General features: G+C 37.5%; 1 protein-coding gene across 1 annotated transcript in view; it reads left to right on the top strand.

Moving 5' to 3' along the window:
• The window catches only part of LOC128649249 (spindle assembly abnormal protein 6 homolog), a 445197-nt gene that overhangs the window by 387064 nt on the left and 36410 nt on the right, over positions 1-21723 (top strand). Inside the window, exon 14 of the mRNA XM_053702402.1 lies at positions 3207-3304. Coding sequence (XP_053558377.1) covers positions 3207-3304 — 98 coding nt within the window. The remainder of the gene's footprint in view (positions 1-3206; positions 3305-21723) is intronic.

Here is a 21723-nt window from a genome sequence, read left to right as displayed (position 1 = left end):
GCAGGCATTACTTTCAGTTACTTTTTTTTATAGGGATATTCCAGTCAGTATAAATTCCCTTGAAAAGTGCAATCCATTGGGTTTGAATCCATTCCAAAATGGTAAAGAACGTCATCTGAAATTATTAAATAATTACTATTTTTCACCATTTAAATTGTCTAAATTTTACCCGAATAAAGTGTTTGGGTGTGCTCGTTGTTCATATGCCAGAGCAGACCTTACGCATATGCTATGGTATTGTCCCAACATATGTCAATTATGGCAGAAAATCCAATACTGGTTTAATAGAGTTTATGAAGGGGCTTTCTCTTTTTTCACTGGAAGATATAGTTTTCCTAGCACTCAACCCTAGGGCTTGTTCAAAAATACGAATGTTAAATACCATTATACTGATAGTGAGATACATTTTCAAAAACTGTATTGCTAAGCGCCCACCTAGTTTGGCCCAAATCTTTAGGGATATTCAAGCTCAGATTATATACGAATCTTTCCATCTCCACCAGGTATCTTGATTGGATGGGTGCCTATTAAGACCTATCCTATTCAATTACAAGGGCAGATTATTTCTCCATTTGTGTCCTCTACTAGTTTTGCTGAAATGGTTTTGCTTCAGGTATTCCCACACATCTGGATCAGAAATTTCAGAGAAATCGAATAAAGTCGGAGTTAAGAATCCTTTTGTTGGGGCTAGATTATCCACTCTTGTGGACCCCCGGGGGGACTCTCTTACCTTTCTTTCTCCTTTTCTCTTTTTTTCTTTTTCTCTGTGTTAATAAAAATGTTTAGGCTTATAGGATAAATATTAGCCAAAACTTGCTTTCAGCTTTCATAAGCATGAAAATCAGCCAGGGTTTTTCAGGATGGAAATGTGTATAATTGGTTTTCTTTTTTTTTTTGTATTGTTTCTGTTCTATGGATAAGATATTTTCAAACCAATTTGTCTTTCTTTTCATCTGCATGTACTGATACTATAAAGGTCCAGATACATATCCATCCTGCGTGACGTTAACTGTTTTGATTTTTCGAATTCTGTTTTATTATTGGCTATGTATAATAAATATATTAAAAAAAAAAGGGAAAGAGCTTCTTGGACAGCAACATATCATATTCCTTTATGTGCTCAAACTACACAAACAAAGTTATTTTATGTAACCAATATTTAGAAAAATGTGTACCAAAGTATGTTTACTTTCTCACAACACTTAAATGATCTGTTTTTATGTTTTCAGGGTTAAAAGACATACAACTCAAAAAATGTATTTCTCGATTCAAATAAAGCATATGATTTGAAACAACTTTCCAATTTACGCAACTGATTTGAATAACAGGATTTTGATGATCCGTTGTTTGAAAGTTTTTGTCTTCAATTGTGTTCTATTATTGGCCTCATTGCTTTTTATGTGGAGAGCTCCAAGGCAGAACATGACACTGTGATCTGAGATGTCGTCGCAAAAAATGCAGCATGTCTGCAGAAAGAGAGGGACACATGCAGGAACTGTTAGCACTATCACTTTGCAGCGCTGCTCCACATTAGTCTGTTCTCTTCAAACTGAGCTAAGCTCTAGCTGCACTGTGTAAGTTTTCCTTAACACAGTTTTATCAGAGCAGTGCTGTTTGAAGAGCCCAGTCAAATATGCGGCAGCACATTGATCGATGACTAGCACTCAGGGATTTGTTTCAACCCTGCCCCCTAAAATTTCCCAGTCTATAAAGATGTTACTCCTGAACATAAGGTGTTCTTGTGAACAATGCACCTGTTTTATTACTACATTTTTACCTAATAATGATGTGATGTTAGGCCAAGAGAAAAGGAAACCAGTTTATTCAAGAGACATTTGAAAAACTTAATAAAATGTATTTTTCTCTGCAGCTAACTTGCAATGCAATTTTCAACTGCTGTAATATATTATAAAATGGCTTTTAGTCTCTAGTTAATAAACACATTGCAATTCAACTGGTGCTTTAGTGTAACTGCCTAATTTAAAATTGAATTTTATTTCAAAATGACCTGCAGAAAACTTTTCACTAAAAAAAAAAATCATCACAGAAAGTGAAGATAAGTTCTGCCTCTGGGGTAGAGAGTATTTTAACAATGTAATGCTTTTAAAATGACATGTTATGTTGATGGTAATTCTTTCTTAATAGATGAATATTTTAGTTTGACTACCATGTTTTTGTCCCTCGATACTTGACAGTCAATTACAGGTCCATATTAAACTTTTTTTATATTTTTTTAGAATATATTTGTTACTGTAGTTAAATGCTAAAGGGGTAAACACACATGCACATTTGTAAAATGAGGTGCCCCTGGAAAAGCATACATGCAGGTCACCCGATAAATTAATGCAGAAGGACAAGTTCATCCTTTTTATTGGCTAATGTACAAATTAAACTATTGTATGAGTTGCAGAGATGCATATTGTTGGCTGTATGCTTAGCAATTTTACAAGGAAATACACGCATGAAGAGGGTTTATCCATCAAATAAATTGCTCTGTTGAAATTAAGCATTTTATGGACATATTTAATTTTCCTATTTTGTCCTTCATTTTAAAGTACATTTCAAAAATGCAATGGTGTTTTTACATCTTGCACCTTGCCTTTAAGTGCTAATACACATCTCCTGTATTCAATAAATTGAATGTCTTTCTTTTTTTCTAGCCTGCTTTTCCTATTGATAATGAACCCTACATTGCTTCTACAATACCTCAGCCTTTTGGCTCTGCTCTAGCTTCTAAATACTATTCAAAGACATTTACGCCTTCTTCACGATTGAATGCACCGTCCACATGCTCTGTTGGTTCAAGATTTGGTACCCAGGCAGGCACTCTTTCATATTACCATTTGTATCACTTGTTTTCAATAACTGTACACACTGCCAAAATAGCACTTGTACAACATGATGTGAAAAAAAGGCTTTTATCTCATACCATTTTATCTGGGAAGATGTAAAATAGTGGACTGGGCTGTATTAAAGTATTCAATTTTAGCAAAAGCATTGCTTTTTTACTTCATGTTGTGTACATAGTTTATTCTATCTGATCATCTGTCAAGAGTTTTTGCACATTTTGGTTTTGGTTTGCATGCACAACAAAATCCCTTGGTATATCCACAATGAGGTGCAAACACTTCTGCACTTTCTTCTTTTTTTTTTTTTCTTTTAACGTTGTTTGAATCTTAGTGTTTTTTTTTCCTTATGTTGCATAGGTTCGCATCAACCTAAACCTCCCTTCTGATTGTACACCTGTTACAGAACAGAGATCCATTCCTACAACATCTACTCCAATTGTGCCGCCTACCTCATGGTAAGTATATATGTTTGGTAAAAAAGGTATTTTTATTCTTAGGGGTTTTATGTATTTAGCTTCAGGACATATGCAATATGTAGTATTCTATCTGTGCAAATAAACACTTAAAGGACCAGTCAATACAGTAGATATGCATAATCAACAAATGCATGATAAGAAGACAATGCAATAGCACTTAGTCTGAACTGCAAATGAGTAGTAGATTTTTGTTAAATAAATTGCAAAGTTCTGTCTATTTCCACTCCCCCTGTATCATGTGACAGCCATCAGCCAATCACAAATGCATATACGTATATGCTGTGAATTGTTGCACATGCTCAGTAGGAGCTGGTGACTCAAAAAGTGTAAATATTAAAAGACTATGCACATTTTGTTAATGGAAATAAATTGGAAAGTTGTTTAAAATTGCATGCTGTATCTGAATCATGAAGTGTCCCTTTAATTACATGATCCTATATTGAACTATTATATATATCCTGTACATAGTGACGTGTGCAAGGTGTGAGTTATTTAAATGTTTTTATTTTTTGCTGGATCTTAATCTGCGATTGTTGTCCAATAGCTGTGGTTTTTACTTTTTTTGTTTGTGTAAAGGAAAGATGGCATTATTGAGTGTATAAATGCTACAGTTTATTGGCATTGTAGTAGCCTCCATTATAATGACCAAACCGAGAAAAGACACTAGGCATCAAAATCACCTTAAGGTATTGATTTCTAGATTATTTTTTTTAGTTTGGATATACTTTGAATACATTTGGACAAAATAATGGTCTGAAATATGTTTTACCCATTGTGTTGCTCTGAGAAGAACCAGAGAATGGAATTGGATGACAAGCCAGTCATAATTTTAGTTTTGCTTACATAATTAAACTAAGAAAAAATTTAAGTGAAAAGGAGGGGAAGAAAGATCAAAGAAATACTTCTAATTTCCTTCAATACAATTGGATTTATGGAGGCAACCCATGGTATTGATCTATATTTCATGCCACCATTTTGGTGCTAAATCCAATAATACATTAAAAAAAATCATTAACCTTTTCACAAACTTTGGGTTTTTCACTTAAATTTTTCATATACTGCCTGTGCAGTCATAACACAAATGATTGTAAAAGCGTCCATGCAATCCTATTTGTTGATAAATAGCAGACATGCATCGCTTTGCCTCTGGTGTTTGGCAATTAGAAGGCTGCTAATTGCAGCTGCACACTAAAATTCTGAAATTCCCATCAGTGGTTAATCAGCTTGCAAGGTTGATATTTGCTCTAGTGTAGGGATTACCCTCCCTGATCCCTCCCAAACAGCTCTCCAAGTAGTAAACCCCATAAGGCATTTCTAAAACATATAAAAACCTGTGAAAGAAATACAACTTTTTAAAATTCTAATAATTTGATAACGGATGTAAATGTTAGTTATTACTCTGTCAAACAACAGTTTGTTTTATAGTTTTTATTATAATAATTTCGGCAGAATTAGCAATCAAAAAAATAACTCAAAATAGATTATTTTGTTAGGAATATCCATAATGTCTAGGTTTTCAAGTAATTTATAGCACAAAACTACAAGAATGAATTTATTGCTTTAACACTAAAAGTTGATATGCTTGGACTGTAAGCTTTATAGCGGTCACCCAGTCCAAAACAGCTACACAAAAGTATATATTTGTAAAATTTAGACACCCCATGGTATTTACCTAGACATTTTGACACTTTATATAGCCCTTGGCAATAAAAGGGTTAAATATAAAGACCCATATATGCACCCATAAATGTATTAATCATCTGTTGCAAAATGACCTCTACAAAATGCCCGTTGCTGTTTAAGGAATAGCCCCAAACCTTGATAAACGATAGCCTTTTTTATAGCATTTTGGAAGAAAAATACCTCTCTTCATCCAGTGTATCCAGCATAGTGTACCAAGTGTACACCTTGTGTATCTTTTATTAAATGGTGTGAGTTTCTAGGACATCACATGTGGGATAACACTCTAGTCCACTAGGAAGACTACCTAAGCCAAATTTTTGCCTCCAAAATAGAGTGAGGTGAAGTGCTGATCTACTTTCCACTCATCGTTGATATGGGGTTCTCTAACTGATCTGATACCCATTTCCCTCCTCAGAGTGCCTATAAAGGACAAAGGGAAAGACAGGCATTTCAGACAGGCAGTGAAAAACTTCTCCCAATGAGGAGATATTACATGCTTCCTTAGGTAAGCACAGTAGACAAAGGTGCTTACAGTTAAGTACTATATACCTCCATAGCCCACTGGCTATAAGCATGAACATATACACATAATTCACATATTGGGGATACTCATACACATAGACTCATACACAACAAAAAGTATTCAATTTTGAGGAACTTTTGGACTTTGAACCATCAGCTGATCCTTTAGAAGGGAGCTCAACTGATAATTTAACCCCTACCAAAAATGTTTCTTTCTTTCATGTAATTAACAAGAGTCCATGAGCTAGTGACGTATGGGATATACATTCCTACCAGGAGAGGCAAAGTTTCCCAAACCTTAAAATGCCTATAAATACACCCCTCACCACACCCACAAATCAGTTTTACAAACTTTGCCTCCAAGGGAGGTGGTGAAGTAAGTTTGTGCTAGATTCTACGTTGATATGCGCTCCGCAGCAAGTTGGAGCCCGGTTTTCCTCTCAGCGTGCAGTGAATGTCAGAGGGATGTGAAGAGAGTATTGCCTATTGAATGCAGTGATCTCCTTCTACGGGGTCTATTTCATAAGGTTCTCTGTTATCGGTCGTAGAGATTCATCTCTTACCTCCCTTTTCAGATCGACGATATACTCTTATATTTACCATTTCCTCTACTGATTCTCGTTTCAGTACTGGTTTGGCTTTCTACAAACATGTAGATGAGTGTCCTGGGGTAAGTAAGTCTTATTTTCTGTGACACTCTAAGCTATGGTTGGGCACTTTATTTATAAAGTTCTAAATATATGTATTCAAACATTTATTTGCCTTGACTCAGAATGTTCAACTTTCCTTATTTCCAGACAGTCAGTTTCATATTTGGGATTATGCATTGAATTATCATATTTTTTCTTACCTCAAAAATTTGACTTTTTTCCCTGTGGGCTGTTAGGCTCGCGGGGGCTGAAAATGCTTCATTTTATTGCGTCATTCTTGGCGCGGACTTTTTTGGCGCAAAAATTCTTTTCCGTTTCCGGCGTCATACGTGTCGCCGGAAGTTGCGTCATTTTTTGACGTTATTTTGCGTCAAGGATGTCGGCGTTCCGGATGTGGCGTCATTTTTGGCGCCAAAAGCATTTAGGCGCCAAATAATGTGGGCGTCTTTTTTGGCGCTAAAAAATATGGGCGTCATTTTTGTCTCCACATTATTTAAGTCTCATTATTTATTGCTTCTGGTTGCTAGAAGCTTGTTCACTGGCATTTCTTTTCCCATTCCTGAAACTGTCATTTAAGGAATTTGATCAATTTTGCTTTATATGTTGTTTTTTTCTTTTACATATTGCAAGATGTTCCACGTTGCAACTGAGTCAGAAGATACTACAGGAAAATCACTGCACAGTGCTGGAGCTACCAAGCTAAGTCTGCTATAAACTTTTGGTATCTGTTTTCTCCAGCTGTTATTTGTATTGCATGTCATGTCAAACTTATTAATGCAGATAAAATTTCCTTTAGTACTGTTACATTACCTGTTGCTGTCCGTCAACATCTAATTTTCAGAGTGTTCCTGATAACATAAGAGATTTTATTTTTTAAATCCATTAAGAAGGCTATGTCTGTTATTTCTCCTTCTAGTATACATAAAAGTCTTTTAAAACTTCTCTTTTTTTCAGATGAATTTTTAAATGAACATCATCATTCTGATACTGATAATGGTTCTTCTGGTTCAGAGGTTTCTGTCTCAGAGGTTGATGCTGATAAATCTTTGTATTTGTTCAAGATGGAATTTATTCGTTCTTTGCTTAAAGAAGTGTTATTTGCATTAGAAATAGAGGATTCTGGTCCTCTTGATACTAAATGTAAACGTTTAAATAAGGTTTTTAAATCTCCTGTAGTTATTCCAGAAGTGTTTTATCTCCCTGATGCTATTTCTGAAGTAATTTCCAGGGAATGGAATAATTTGGGTAATTTATTTACTCCTTCTAGACGTTTAAACAAATTATATCCTGTGCCATCTGACAGATTAGAGTTTTTTGGGACAAAAATCCCTAAGGTTATGGGGCTGTCTCTACTCCTGCTAATGTACTACTATTCCTATGGCAGATAGTACTTCATTTAAGGATCCTTTAGATAGGAAAATTGAATCTTTTCTAAGAAAAGCTTACTTATGTTCAGGTAATCTTCTTAGACCTGCTATATTTTTAGCGGATGTTGCTGCAGCTTCAACTTTTTGGTTAGAAGCTTTAGCGCAACAAGTAACAGATCATAATTTTATAGCATTATTATTATTCTATAACATGCTAATAATTTTATTGGTGATACCATCTTTTGATATCATTAGAGTTGATGTCAGGTATATGTCTCTAGCTATTTTAGCTAGAAAAGCTTTATGGATTAAACTTGGAATGCTGACATGTCTTCTAAGTCAACTTTGCTTTCCCTTTCTTTCCAGGGTAAATAATCATTTCGTTCCTTTCCTCACAACAAGGAACAAAAGCCTGATCCTTCATCCTCAGGAGCGGTATCAGTTTGGAAACTATTTCCAGTTTGGAATATATCCAAGCCTTATAGAAACCTATAGCCAGCTCCTAAGTATCTATGAAGGTGCGGCCCTTATTCCAGCTCAGCTGGTATGGGGCAGATTACGTTTTCTTCAAAGAAATTTGGATCAATTCCGTTCTTAATCTCTGGTTTCAGAAACATTGTTTCAGAAAGGTACAGAATTGGCTTCAAGTTAAGGCCTCCTGCTAAGAGATTCTTTTCTTTCCCGTGTCCCAGTTGACACAGCAAGGCTCAGCATTTCTGAAATGTGTTTCAGATCTAGAGTTGGCTGGAGTATTTATGCCAGTTCCAGTTCTGGAACAGGGGCTGGGGTTTTATTTTATCTCTTCATTGTACCAAAGAAGGTCAATTCCTTCAGACCAGTTCTGGATCTATCATTATTGAATCGTTATGTTAGGATACCAACATTCAAGATGGTTACTGTAGGACTATCCTGCCTTTTGTTTAGCAAGGGCATTATATGTCTACAATAGATTTACAGGATGTGTATCTGCATATTCCGATTCATCCAGATCACTTTTAGTGTCTGAGATTCTCTTTTTAGACAAGCATTACCAGTTTTGTGGCTCTACTGTTTGGCCTAGCCTCAGTTCCAAGAATTTTTTTCAAAGGTTCTCGGTGCCCTTCTTTCTGTAATCAGAGAATAGGGTTTTGATATTTCCTTATTTGGACGATATCTTGGTACTTGCTCAGTCTTCTCATTTTCGAAGAATCTCATGCGAATCGACTTGTGTTGTTTCTTCAAGTTCATGGTTGGAGGATCAATTTACCAATCAGTTCATTGATTCCTCAGACAAGGGTAACCTTTTTAGGTTTCTAGATAAATTCAGTGTCTATGACTCTGTCCTTGTCAGACAAGAGAAGTTTAACATTGATATCAGCTTGTCAAAACCTTCAGTCACAATCATTCCCTTTGGTAGCCTTATGCATGGAAATATTGGGTCTTAGGACTGCCGCATCAGATGCGATCTCCTTTGCTCGTTTTCACATGCGACCTCTTCAGCTCTGTATGCTGAACCAATGGTGCAGGGATTACTCAAAGATATCTCAATTAATATCTTTAAACCGATTTTACGACACTCTCTGACATGGTGGACAGATCACCATCGTTTAGTTCAGGGGGCTTCTTTGTTCTTCCGTCCTGGACTATAATCTCAACAGATACAAGTCTTACAGGTTGGGGAGCTGTGTGGGGGTATCTGACGGCACAAGGGGTTTGGGAATCTCAGGAGGTGAGATTTCCGATCAATATTTTGGAACTCCGTGCAATTTTCAGAGCTCTTCAGTCTTGGCCTCTTCTGAAGAGAGAGTTGTTCATTGTTTTCAGATAAGACAATGTCACAACTGTGGCATACATCAATCATCAAGGAGGGACTCACAGTCCTCTGGCTATGAAAGAAGTATCTCGAATTTTGGTTTGGGCGGAATCCAGCTCCTGTCTAATCTCTGCGGTTTATATCCCAGGTATGGACAATTGGAAAGCGGATTATCTCAGTCGCCAAACGTTGCATCCGGGCGAATGGTCTCTTCACCCAGAGGTATTTCTTCAGATTGTTCAAATGTGGGAACTTCCAGAAATAGATCTGATGGCTTCTCATCTAAACAAGAAACTTCCCAGGTATCTGTCCAGATCCTGGGATCCTCAGGCGGAGGCAGTGGATGCATTTTCACTTCCTTGGAAGTATCATCCTGCCTATATCTTTCCGCCTCTAGTTCTTCTTCCAAGAGTAATCTCCAAGATTCTGAAGGAATGCTCGTTTGTTCTGCTGGTAGCTCCGGCATGGCCTCACAGGTTTTGGTATGCGGATCCTGTCCGGATGGCCTCTTGCCAACCGTGGACTCTTCCGTTAAGACCAGACCTTTTGTCTCAAGGTCCTTTTTTCCATCAGGATCTGAAATCCTTAAATTTAAAGGTATGGAGATTGAACGCTTGATTCTTGGTCAAAGAGGTTTCTCTGACTCTGTGATTAATACTATGTTACAGGCTCGTAAATCTGTATCCAGAGAGATATATTATAGAGTCTGGAAGACTTATATTTCTTGGTGTCTTTCTCATCATTTTTCTTGGCATTCTTTTAGAATACCGAGAATATTACAATTTCTTCAGGATGGTTTAGATAAGGGTTTGTCCGCAAGTTCCTTGAAAGGTCAAATCTCTGCTCTTTCTGTTCTTTTTCACAGAAAGATTGCTATTCTTCCTGATATTCATTGTTTTGTACAAGCTTTGGTTCGTATAAAGCCTGTCATTAAGTCAATTTCTCCTCCTTGGAGTTTGAATTTGGTTCTGGGGGCTCTTCAAGCTCCTCCATTTGAACCTATGCATTCATTGGATATTAAATTACTTTCTTGGAAAGTTTTGTTCCTTTTGGCCATCTCTTCTGCCAGAAGAGTTTCTGAATTATCTGCTCTTTCTTGTGAGTCTCCTTTTCTGATTCTTCATCAGGATAAGGCGGTGTTGCGAACTTCTTTTGAATTTTTACCTAAAGTTGTGAATTCCAACAACATTAGTAGAGAAATTGTGGTTCCTTCATTATGTCCTAATCCTAAGAATTCTAAGGAGAAATCGTTGCATTCTTTGGATGTTGTTAGAGCTTTGAAATATTATGTTGAAGCTACGAAATCTTTCTGTAAGACTTCTAGTCTATTTGTTATCTTTTCCGGTTCTAGGAAAGGCCAGAAAGCTTCTGCCATTTCTTTGGCATCTTGGTTGAAATTTTTAATTCATCTTGCCTATGTTGAGTCGGGTAAAATTCCGCCTCAGAGAATTACAGCTCATTCTACTAGGTCAGTATCTACTTCCTGGGTGTTTAGGAATGAAGCTTCGGTTGACCAGATCTGCAAAGCAGCAACTTGGTCCTCTTTGCATACTTTTACTAAATTCTACCATTTTGATGTATTTTCTTCTTCTGAAGCAGTTTTTGGTAGAAAAGTTCTTCAGGCAGCGGTTTCAGTTTGAATCTTCTGCTTATGTTTTTTGTTAAACTTTATTTTGGGTGTGGATTATTTTCAGCAGGAATTGGCTGTCTTTATTTTATCCCTCCCTCTCTAGTGACTCTTGTGTGGAAAGATCCACATCTTGGGTAGTCATTATCCCATACGTCACTAGCTCATGGACTCTTGTTAATTACATGAAAGAAAACATAATTTATGTAAGAACTTACCTGATAAATTCATTTCTTTCATATTAACAAGAGTCCATGAGGCCCACCCTTTTTTGTGGTGGTTATGATTTTTTTGTATAAAGCACAATTATTCCAATTCCTTATTTTATATGCTTCGCACTTTTTTTCTTATCACCCCACTTCTTGGCTATTCGTTAAACTGATTTGTGGGTGTGGTGAGGGGTGTATTTATAGGCATTTTAAGGTTTGGGAAACTTTGCCTCTCCTGGTAGGAATGTATATCCCATACGTCACTAGCTCATGGACTCTTGTTAATATGAAAGAAATGAATTTATCAGGTAAGTTCTTACATAAATTATGTTTTCATGTAAGTGGTAAGAGTCCATGAGCTAGTGACGTATGGGATATACATTCCTACCTGGAGGGGGCAAAGTTTCCCAAACCTCAAAATGCCTATAAATAACACCTCCCACTTCACTCATATTTACTTCAGTTTTATAAACTTTGCCTTTGTTGGAGGACGGGGAAGCAAGTTGTGCTTGATTTCTTCTGTGAAAGGAGCTTCTAAGCATTTTGAAGCCCAGTTCCTCTCAAAGTACAGTGTTTGTCTGAGGGATGTAATGGGAGTATCTGCCTAATGATGCCATGTTTTCCCCTATGGGAAATCTATTCTAAGGCCCTCCCTTTACAGATCGACCTTATACTCCTCTACCATTACCTCTGCTGATATGTTTTAGTACTGGTTTGGCTTTCTGCTATATGTGGATGGGTGTCTTCAGGTAAGTATATATCTTTTTTTTTTTTTAAGACACTCTCAGCTATGTTTGGCACTTTATATTTTTAAAGTTTTAAATATATATTGCATATATTTGCCATAAGTCAGGTCTATGTTTATTTCCCTTTGCAGTCTAACAGTTTCAGCATGGAAAATTATGTTTGGAAGAAATTAAGTATATTTTTTCTTACCTGAGGATTCAGCTAGTTGTAACTTTGGTCTTGTTTTTTCAAATTTTCGTGGGCAAATTAGGCTTACAATGGCACAAAAAACTTCTATTTATTGCGTTATTCTTAGTGCAAATATTTTTAGCGCGAAGGTTGCGTTTGTTGTGACGCGAGTCACGTCATTTCTTGCGTCTTGTTAACGCAAAAAATTTTGGCACAAAGTCACGCCTGTTATGGCGCGAATTGTGTAATCTCCTGTTAACCTTGGCGCCAAGTTTTTTTCTCTGTATTTACGTCATCTTTGTTAGCATACTTTTTGGCGCCAAAAAAATTGTTATTTTAAGTCTCTCCAGCTTTTCCTTTCTGCTTTAATTTGTTACAAAGGGTTATGATGATTGCTTTTGCATATAAGTATTTTTATTAGCATTTTTTCCCATTCCTGAAACTGCTATTTTGAGGAAATTTGGATATTTTGTTTAAATGTTAATTTTTCTTTTTTGTTACATTTTTTCAAGATGTCTCAAACTGATCCTGCCTCTGATGTTACTGTAGGAACCAAGTTGCCTGAAAACATTTCTACCAAAGCTTAGTGTGAATGTTGTACATATGCTGATCTTCCTTCTTCAGCTCAAGTATGTGTCACTTGTTATGAGAAATTGTTTCATGCTGATAATGTTTCTATAAGTATAAATACTTCTACTATTATACCTTCACAGTCTAATGTTATGATGATTGCTTTTGCATATAAGTATTTTTATTAGCATTTTTTCCCATTCCTGAAACTGCTATTTTGAGGAAATTTGGATATTTTGTTTAAATGTTATTTTTTCTTTTTTGTTACATTTTTTCAAGATGTCTCAAACTGATCCTGCCTCTGATGTTACTGTAGGAACCAAGTTGCCTGAAAACATTTCTACCAAAGCTTAGTGTGAATGTTGTACATATGCTGATCTTCCTTCTTCAGCTCAAGTATGTGTCACTTGTTATGAGAAATTGTTTCATGCTGATAATGTTTCTATAAGTATAAATACTTCTACTATTATACCTTCACAGTCTAATGTACATTATATTCCTGTAGATATTAAAGATTATATTGCTGCAGCCATAGAGAAGGCTATGACTGCTATTCCGCCTTTAAATCTGACGAAGTTTGTATTGATCAACAGAATACTGAAGCATTGTCTGCTAATGATGTTTTCGCTAGCTAGAGGATCCTACTTCAGACTCTGAAATTGATAAATCATCTTTTCTTTTTAAGATGGAATATATACGTTCTTTGTTAAAGGAAGTATTGTTTACTTTGGGTATCGAGGAATCTAGTCCTCTTGGTAACAAGAATAGCAAACGTTTGAATTCTGTTTTTAAAACTTCTGAGGTTACTCCTGAAGTTTTTTCAATTCCAGATGCCATTTCTAATATGATTACTAAGGAATAGTCTAAGCCTTTTACTCCTTTTAATCCTCCTTCTAGGTTTAAAAAATTGTATCCTTTACCTGTGTCCAATTTAGAGCTTTGGGAGAAAGTCCCTAAAGTTGATGGTGCTATTTCTACTCTTGCCAAGTGTACTACTATTCCTATGGAGGATAGTACTTATTTTAAAGATCCCTTAGATAGGAAGGCATATTTACATACTGGCTATATTCTTAGACCTGCTGTTTCTATAGCTTATGTTGCTGCTGCTTTAACTTTTTGGTTGGACACTCTAGCACAGCAGTTATTGGATCCTGATTTGTCGAACGTTGTTGTACTTCAGCATGCTAATCATTTAATGTGTAATGCTATATTTGATATTATTAAGATTGATATTGAATCTATGTCTTTAGCTATTCTATCTAGAAGATCTTTATGGCTTAAATCATGGAATGCAGATATGGTGTCTAAATCTAGAACACTATCTTATCTTTTCAAGGTAAATTATTTGGTTCTCAATTGGATTCCACTATCACTGGGGTAAGGGAGTTTTTCTGCCCCAAGATAAGAAATCTAAGGGTATATTTAAAGCTCCCAATCATTTTTGTTCCTTTCGTCAGACTAAAGAACAGAAAATCACTACTTCCCCTAAGGCCTCTGGTTCCAATTGGAGACCTTCCACGAATTGGAATAAATCCAAGCCTTATAAGAAACCAAATACAGCCCCTAAGACTGCATGAAGGTGCGGTCCTCAAACCAGTTCAACTCATGGGAGGCAGATTGAAATTATTAAAATACATTTGGGCAGATTCGGTCCAAAATCAGTGGATTCAGGATATAGTTACTCAGGGGTATCGAATAGGTTTCAGAATTCGACCTCCCATGGGAAGATTCTTTCTTTTCCCATGTTTCAACAAACTCTGTGAAGGCTCAGGCTTTTCTGAAGTATGTTTCAGACCTAGAGCTTTCAGGGGTGATTGTTCCAGTTCATCTACAGGAACAGGGTTTTGGTGTTTTATATTCAATTCCAGACAGACAATATCACTACAGTGGCATATGTCAATCATCAAGGGGGGGACTCGCAGTCCTTAAGCAATGAAATAAGTATCTCTGATACTTTCTTGGGCGGAATCCAACTCTTGTTAAATTCCTGCGAATTATATCCCAGGAGTAGACAATTGGGAAGCAGATTATCTCAGTCGACAGACTTTACATCCGGGAGAGTGGTCTCTTCACCCGGATGTGTTTTTTCACTTGGTACAGATGTGGGGTCCCCCAGAAATAGATCTGATGGCCTCGTGTCTGAACAAGAAGTTTCCAAGATACCTTTCCAGATCCAAGGATCCTCAGGCGGAGATGGTAGATGCTCTAGCAGTTCCTTGGTCTTACCAACCTGCTTACATTTTTCTGCCTCTGGTTCTTCTTCCAAAGGTAATCTCCAAGATCATAATGGAACAATCTTTTGTGTTTCTGATGGCTCCAGCTTGGCCTTTCAGGTTTTGGTATGCGGACCTTGTCAGGATGTCCAGTTGCCAACCTTGGCCACTTCCTTTAAGGCCAGATCTTCTGTCTCAAGGGCCGTTTTTCCATCAAGATCTCAAATCTCTAAATTTAATGGCATGGAAATTGAACGCTTAGTGCTTAGTCATAGAGGGTTTTCTGACTGATTAGCCCAATGATACAGGCTCGTAAGTCTGTTTCCAGGAAAATTTATCATCTGGTTTGAAAAACCTATATTTCATGGTGTTCCACTCATAATTATTCTTGGCATTCTTTCCTAATTCCTAGGGTTTTACAGTTTCTTTAGGATGGTTTAGATGGGGGTTTTCTGCAAATATTTTGAAAGGACAAATTTCTGCTCTTTCTGTCTTATTTCATAGAAAGATTGCTAAACTTCCTGATATTTACTGTTTTGTTCAGGCTTTGATTCGAATTAAACCTGTTATTAAAACTATTTCTCCTCCTTGGAATCTGAATTTGGTTTTGAAAATTTTGCAGGCTCCTCCTTTGGATATTATGTGCCTCCTCTTTTGGCTATCTCTTCTACCAGAAGACTTTCTGAATTGTCTGCTCTCTTGTGAGTCTTCTTATGCGATTTTCCATCAAGATTAAGCTGTTGCGGACTTCATTTACATTTTTTCCTAAGGTTGTTAATTGTAACAACATCAATAGGGAAATTGTTGTTCCGTCTTTATGTCCTAATCCTAAGAATACTCTTAAAAAGGTCTTTACATTCTTTGGATGTGTTAAGGGCTTCGAAATGTTATGTTGAGGCTACTAAAGATTTCAGAAAGACTTCTAGTCTATTTGTTATTTTGTCTGGCTCCAGGAAAGGTCAGAAAGCCTCTGCCATTTCTTTGGCATCTTGGTTGAAACTTTTGATTCACGAAGCTTATTTGGAGGCAGGGCAGTCTCCGCCTCAGAGAATTACAGCTCATTCTACTAGATCAGTTGCCACTTCTTGGGCTTTTAAGAATGAAGCTTCAGTTGATCAAATTTGCAAAGCAGCAACTTGGTCTTCTTTGCATACTTTTACTAAATTTTACCATTTTGATGTGTTTGCTTCCTCGGACGCAGCCTTTGGTAGAAAGGTTTTTCAGGCAGTTGTCTCAGTTTGATTCTAATGCCTTTTTTATTTGATTTTTTTCTGAAATTTTTAAGAAAAACTTAATTATTTTTTTGATTATATTTCTCAGTTGGTTTAGCTGTCTTTTTTTTTTTTTTTTTTATCCCTCCCTCTCTAGTGACTCATGGACTTCCACATCTGGACTCTTGCCACTTACATGAAAGAAAACATAATTTATGTAAGAATTTACCTGATAAATTAATTTCTTTCATAGTGGTAAGAGTCCATGAGACCCACCCTATTTTTGGTGGTTATGATTTTTTTTGTATAAAGCACATTATTTTTTCCAGTTCCTCTTTTTTTTTTTGTATGCTTTTTACACCTCACTTCTTGGCTATACGTTAAACTGAAGTATACGTGAGGTGGGAGGTATATTTATAGGCATTTTAAGGTTTGGGGAACTTTGCCCCTTCCAGGTAGGAATATACAGGTAGCACTCAGTTTACGCCGGGGTTAGGTTCCAGAAGGAATGGTTGTAAATCGAAACCGATGTAAATTGAAACCCAGTTTATAATGTAAGTCAATGGGAAGTGAGGGAGTTAGGTTCCAGGCCCCTCTCAAAATTGGCATAAGTAACACCTAATACATTATTTTTAAAGTTTTGAAATGAAGACTTTAAATGCTAAACAGCATTATAAACTTAATAAAATAATCACACAACACAGAATATATAATTAAACTAAGTTAAATGAACAAAAACATTTGCTAAACAGCATTATAAACCTAATAAAATAATCACACAACACAGACTTTACTTGCATTTTTCTGCAAATAGTTCTTTCTATGCATTCCAATATGGACTGATTTATAGACAGGAAGATCTTGTTCCTTTGCAAGCTGCTCGATAGCTCAGGTCTGGTTAAACTGATTAATTTCAGCTTGCTTGGCTTGCATGGGTACAAAAAAGAGAGAGAAGTTTGACAGTACCCAGCACTCACAAAACACTATATAGTAACAGTATGCATTGAAAACCGGATTGTGTCAAGAACTGGTTATTAAAACATAACTTTTACTAATGATAGAATAAAAAGGGTGGTAAATAGTACCAAATGTATAACATAAATATGTGAGACATACATTTAAAACTTAGATTAAGAAACAGATCAGGACTGTGTGTGTGAGACTTCAAAAACAGAATTACTTCCCTGGGTAATAGTTCAAATACACCGTAACCCTCAGGGCTCAGAGAATACACTGATTGCTCGAAAGCTAATCTAAAAAGGGGATTGACCCCAACAACAATACCTAATGTATGTCTCACATATTTATGTTATACATTTGGTACTATTTACCACCCTTTTTATTCTATCATTAGTAAAAGTTACGTTTTAATAACCAGTTCTTGACACAATCCGGTTTTCAATGCATACTGTTACTATATAGTGTTTTGTGAGTGCTGGGTACTGTCGAACTTCTCTCTCTTTTTTGTACCTATATATCTATCAGACAGTCAGCCACCCCCCTTCTCCTACACTTCACCAGTGAAACTAACTGGTATATAATTAATACTGAATAGATTATATATCTACTATTATTTCAGCATACTATATTATAAAGGGGTTGATATTTGCTTAAACTAACACTGTTGCCACTATTTCCATTGCTTGGCTTGCATATCTTTGCTGCAACACAAGCGGAGAGCTCCACCTACTGGCTATTTTAATCAATGCACTGCTTCTCAATACTTTTCAATAGGAGTCACATGACTGGAAAAAAAAGGTTGTTATTCTGAAACGGTGCAAATTGAACCGTTGTAAACCGAGGGCCACCTGTATATCCCATACGTCACTAGCTCATGGACTCTTGCCACTATGAAAGAAATTAATTTATCAGGTAAGTTCTTACATAAATTATTTGCTTTGTAAGGATATTCCGGTGTGTTCTCCTGCTCAGCGGTGTACTTCATGTCTTGAGTCTGTGTATAATTCTAGAAAGGGTTTTGCAGCACTGCCCTTATTGAAGAGCTTTCAAGGGTCTACAGCTTACCACAGCTACACTCAGAGGGGTTCTACATATCTCCAAAATGTAAAGAATATATTCACTCTATCATTGATTATTCTTTCATCAGATGGTGAGAGTCCATGGATCATCATGGGGAATACTCTCCTCCCGACCACTAGGAGGAGGCAAAAGACACCCCAACAAACCAGAGTTTTAAATCCCTCCCACGTCCCATGATTCTTTGTCTGTTATGCCTCCAGCATTTAAACGCTGATGCATACAAGGGGTTGAAGGTGATTGTTCTCTGGCTTTTGGCTCATCAGGTATATCCCTTAGGAGCAACCCTTCTAAATTCCCCATAGACATAAGGAATACCTTTTGAATCCGATAATTAATTTTCTGAAAAGCAGGTCCCTGTCAGTTACTGTCATAAGATTTGTACTTTAATTTTAGGCTTTGGCATATTCATGCTCTATTACAGGAGGTTTAAATTGTTTTGGAAATACAGAATTTTCCGTTTACATACAAGAGCCAGTTTAGAAACAAAATGTAAGGCAGCCTCCAACTAGCCATTTCTTTCCAATGGCATGGAGAGTCCACAATTCCATTCAATTACTGTTGGGAATTCAACTCTTGGCCACCAGGAGGAGGCAAAGAACACCCCAGCAAAGCTTGAAGTATCGCTCCTACTTGCCACAATCCCCCAGTCATTCTTTGCCTTTGTACATAATGGAGGTGTGTGAAGTTGGTCTGAAGAAGATTTATCCTTTAATGGGTAGTTTCCCTGCAAGCAAGGATTGGGATAAAGCTTTGTCCACGTAATCCTCTTGAGTAAGAGTTGTGGTGGCTATTAGCTGTTGGAGGTCGGCAGGGTAGTCCTTGATTTTCCTCCAACAATTTATGCTAGCCCCTATATGGAAATCCAGGGTTGGTTACTCTGCTTTTCTGGATCTATCAGACCTTGGCTGCTGTACCTGCCCTACAGCTGGAACTCCAGAGGTAAGTGCTTTTCCCTTCTAGGTGAGAATGCTCAGCACTTTGGGGGTTAATCCCTTTACTTAACATATGGAGTCTGTGGACAATTTATATTTATAATCTCTTCGTCGTTGGGATTACATCTTGGACAGTTTATACATTTATTCATTATGGGACAAACAGATATGAGAGCACTGTGGCTCTTATTTCCTATGTAGTGGGTCTGAGAACAAGTTATATCCTTTAAGGATATCTATTCTGAGCAGTTAGCCCCTTTCTTACATCTAACGACACCGGAGCACTAGTGTGGGTGTGTTTTTGGGGCACAGAAAAACAACTAATTGTCCTCAAAGGGGAGACAGGGATTGAAGAAAGGCTCTTGTTGCTCTTGATTCCCTTTTTCCGTTTATGCACCTTAGTTAAAGGTTCAGTCTCTCCCCTTATTGCACACATAGGGCCTTTTTATTACAGGCGCAACTGGCAGTGCGGTATTTGTTTAATAAACAAAGCGGCCTTGAGGGGACCTTAGTAGTACCTTAGCTCAACTGTTATTTTTATCATTCCGCCCGATCTCATTTGGGCTATTATGTTAGCGCCCGGTAAGGTAATGCATATGAAGGTTATGGGCAATCAGCCTTTATTTATTCTGTGTGTGCATATGAAGGAGAGTATATTTTCTCTCTATGCGGACAGTACAGATAACTTCCCGGGCACTGCTGGCTTGGCAGCATGACAGGTATTGATGCCCTCTCCTATATTTATTAAATGGCGCCCTTCCTTTGATTAATGTTTTTAAAGGGCTTATCTGTGTGGCACAGTTCAGTAACCGTGCCTTGGAGTGGGCGTGGCCTATTCTCTCTCTTCCTCATAGTGAGCTGTTGGGGCCATCGCAATGCGCGCACTTTATTTTCATCTCTGCCCTGTTTGTAGGAGATAGACATGGGAGAGGGGGCTTTACAGTAAGGTCTCTTGGTAATGCGGGAGGAAACCATTTCTATTTCATTTGGCTGTTTCCATTGTCAAAACTGTGTTTCTTGACAGTGGCCATAATATAGTTAATCTACTGTTTTCCTATATCTGGCTGGTGTAAGGGACAACGGTGTCCTCCAGTGAAAAAAGCCAGTGTTTACTTATTATTCCTTAGTAGTTAGAGGAATCTGGTTATAGACAGCTCAACTAGCTGAGGCTCCAAACTGCAGAACCTATTTATATTAAATTTACGGTGATATTTTCCATAAGTGTCTGTGGACTATATTAGGCAAATATCACTGTATTTTTTAGAAACTTTGGTTTTGCAATATTCCGTATATTTTGCAATGTCTTACTAGTAATTCCTTGGGGTTTGGCGCTTTTCTGCCAAGGTGTTTTTTTTCCGTATCAGGAGATGATCCAGTCTTCTCTCTGCTTGTCTCCCTTCAATGTTTGGCACGCCCTTCAGTGGTGCTGTGCTTGAAAGTATTTGGTCTCATGTGTTCCTGCATGGATATTATTCTGTTTGCCCTTTCCATTTGAGATTTTTCCAACTATGTATGCTCTGTCCACGGAAAGGCATTTATCGGATCTGTATGGTTTTTGTCCTAGACAACCATGACTCTTGAGGCCATCATGGGAGATGGTGTTTCTGATTCCAGTCTCTTAGACTGGGTATCTATTTGGGGCTCATTTTGAGCTCAGGTATTCCTTCCAAGGAATATTTTGGAACCGTTCAATTTGGTGGCTTACATCAGTCCTCAAGTAGTAAGTAGGACTGACAATGAAGGGAGTCACTTGCATTCTTCAGTGGGCAGAGTTCTTCAATTGTCTCTTTTAAGCCTTCCTTATTTTAGAGTAATCGGCTGGGAAACAGCCTGTCTGATCAGACAGGGGTTTGTTCTAGGGGTGAGAGGGTCCTTCTGCCTGACTTAACCCTCAAGTGAAGGTTCTGGAAATCGACCTCTAGGCTTTTCTCCTCTAGGCCAGGGTTATTGCCCGCATCAATCAGGAGCGAACCCTAGTGGTTTTTTGTTCTCCGTTTGGCAGTCCAGAACTTGATCTGCAGATCCAGTATGGGAGGACCTTATACTCGCGGTCTTTCTTTCATCAATCTCTAGTTCTCTAAGGTGGGCTGTGTGGAGATTGATAATTTGTTCTCTCTGAGAGATTTTTCATATAGGGACTTTGTCTCTCTGGTCCAGGCAAGTACTCCAGGGACTCGCCAGACCGATCACTAGGTCTGGCACTCCTGTCTTTCTGATTTGAGTCTCTAGGTTTTCCTTGGCGCAAGGTCTTTTCCCCTAGACGGTTTGGAGGAGGGTTGTCCGATAGTTCTCTATAGGACAGATTTCTTTCTTTTCAGTTTGGAAGATGAGGTGTAGTGGTTAGTTCCACAGATCCTGAAGCAGAAGGTTGTGGGTTTGAACCATGGTGATGCTTCTGCTTTCTCATCCGGGGGGTGCTTGTCACAAAGGCTAGCTTTCCTAAGCAGACAGTTTAAAGTCCAGTCTTTGTTTAGGTCCTGGTCATGTATCAGGCCTGTGTTTCAATCTCTTGCTCCTTTCTGGAGCCTTATTTTGGTTTCACCCTGGATGAGGTTTGTATTCTAGAGCTCTTTTTCCAATCTACTAAGGAGTTAAGACATTCTGTGCCTTCTCTTTCTTTTTGAAGGAGGGCTGTCTTTCATTTGACTTATGGACAGCCACTTCCTA

This window comes from Bombina bombina, chromosome 2 (genome assembly GCF_027579735.1).
Source record: "Bombina bombina isolate aBomBom1 chromosome 2, aBomBom1.pri, whole genome shotgun sequence".
Classification (NCBI taxonomy): domain Eukaryota; kingdom Metazoa; phylum Chordata; class Amphibia; order Anura; family Bombinatoridae; genus Bombina; species Bombina bombina.
Note: the sequence above shows the minus strand (reverse complement) of the source record. Positions and strands in the feature narration are given on the sequence as shown.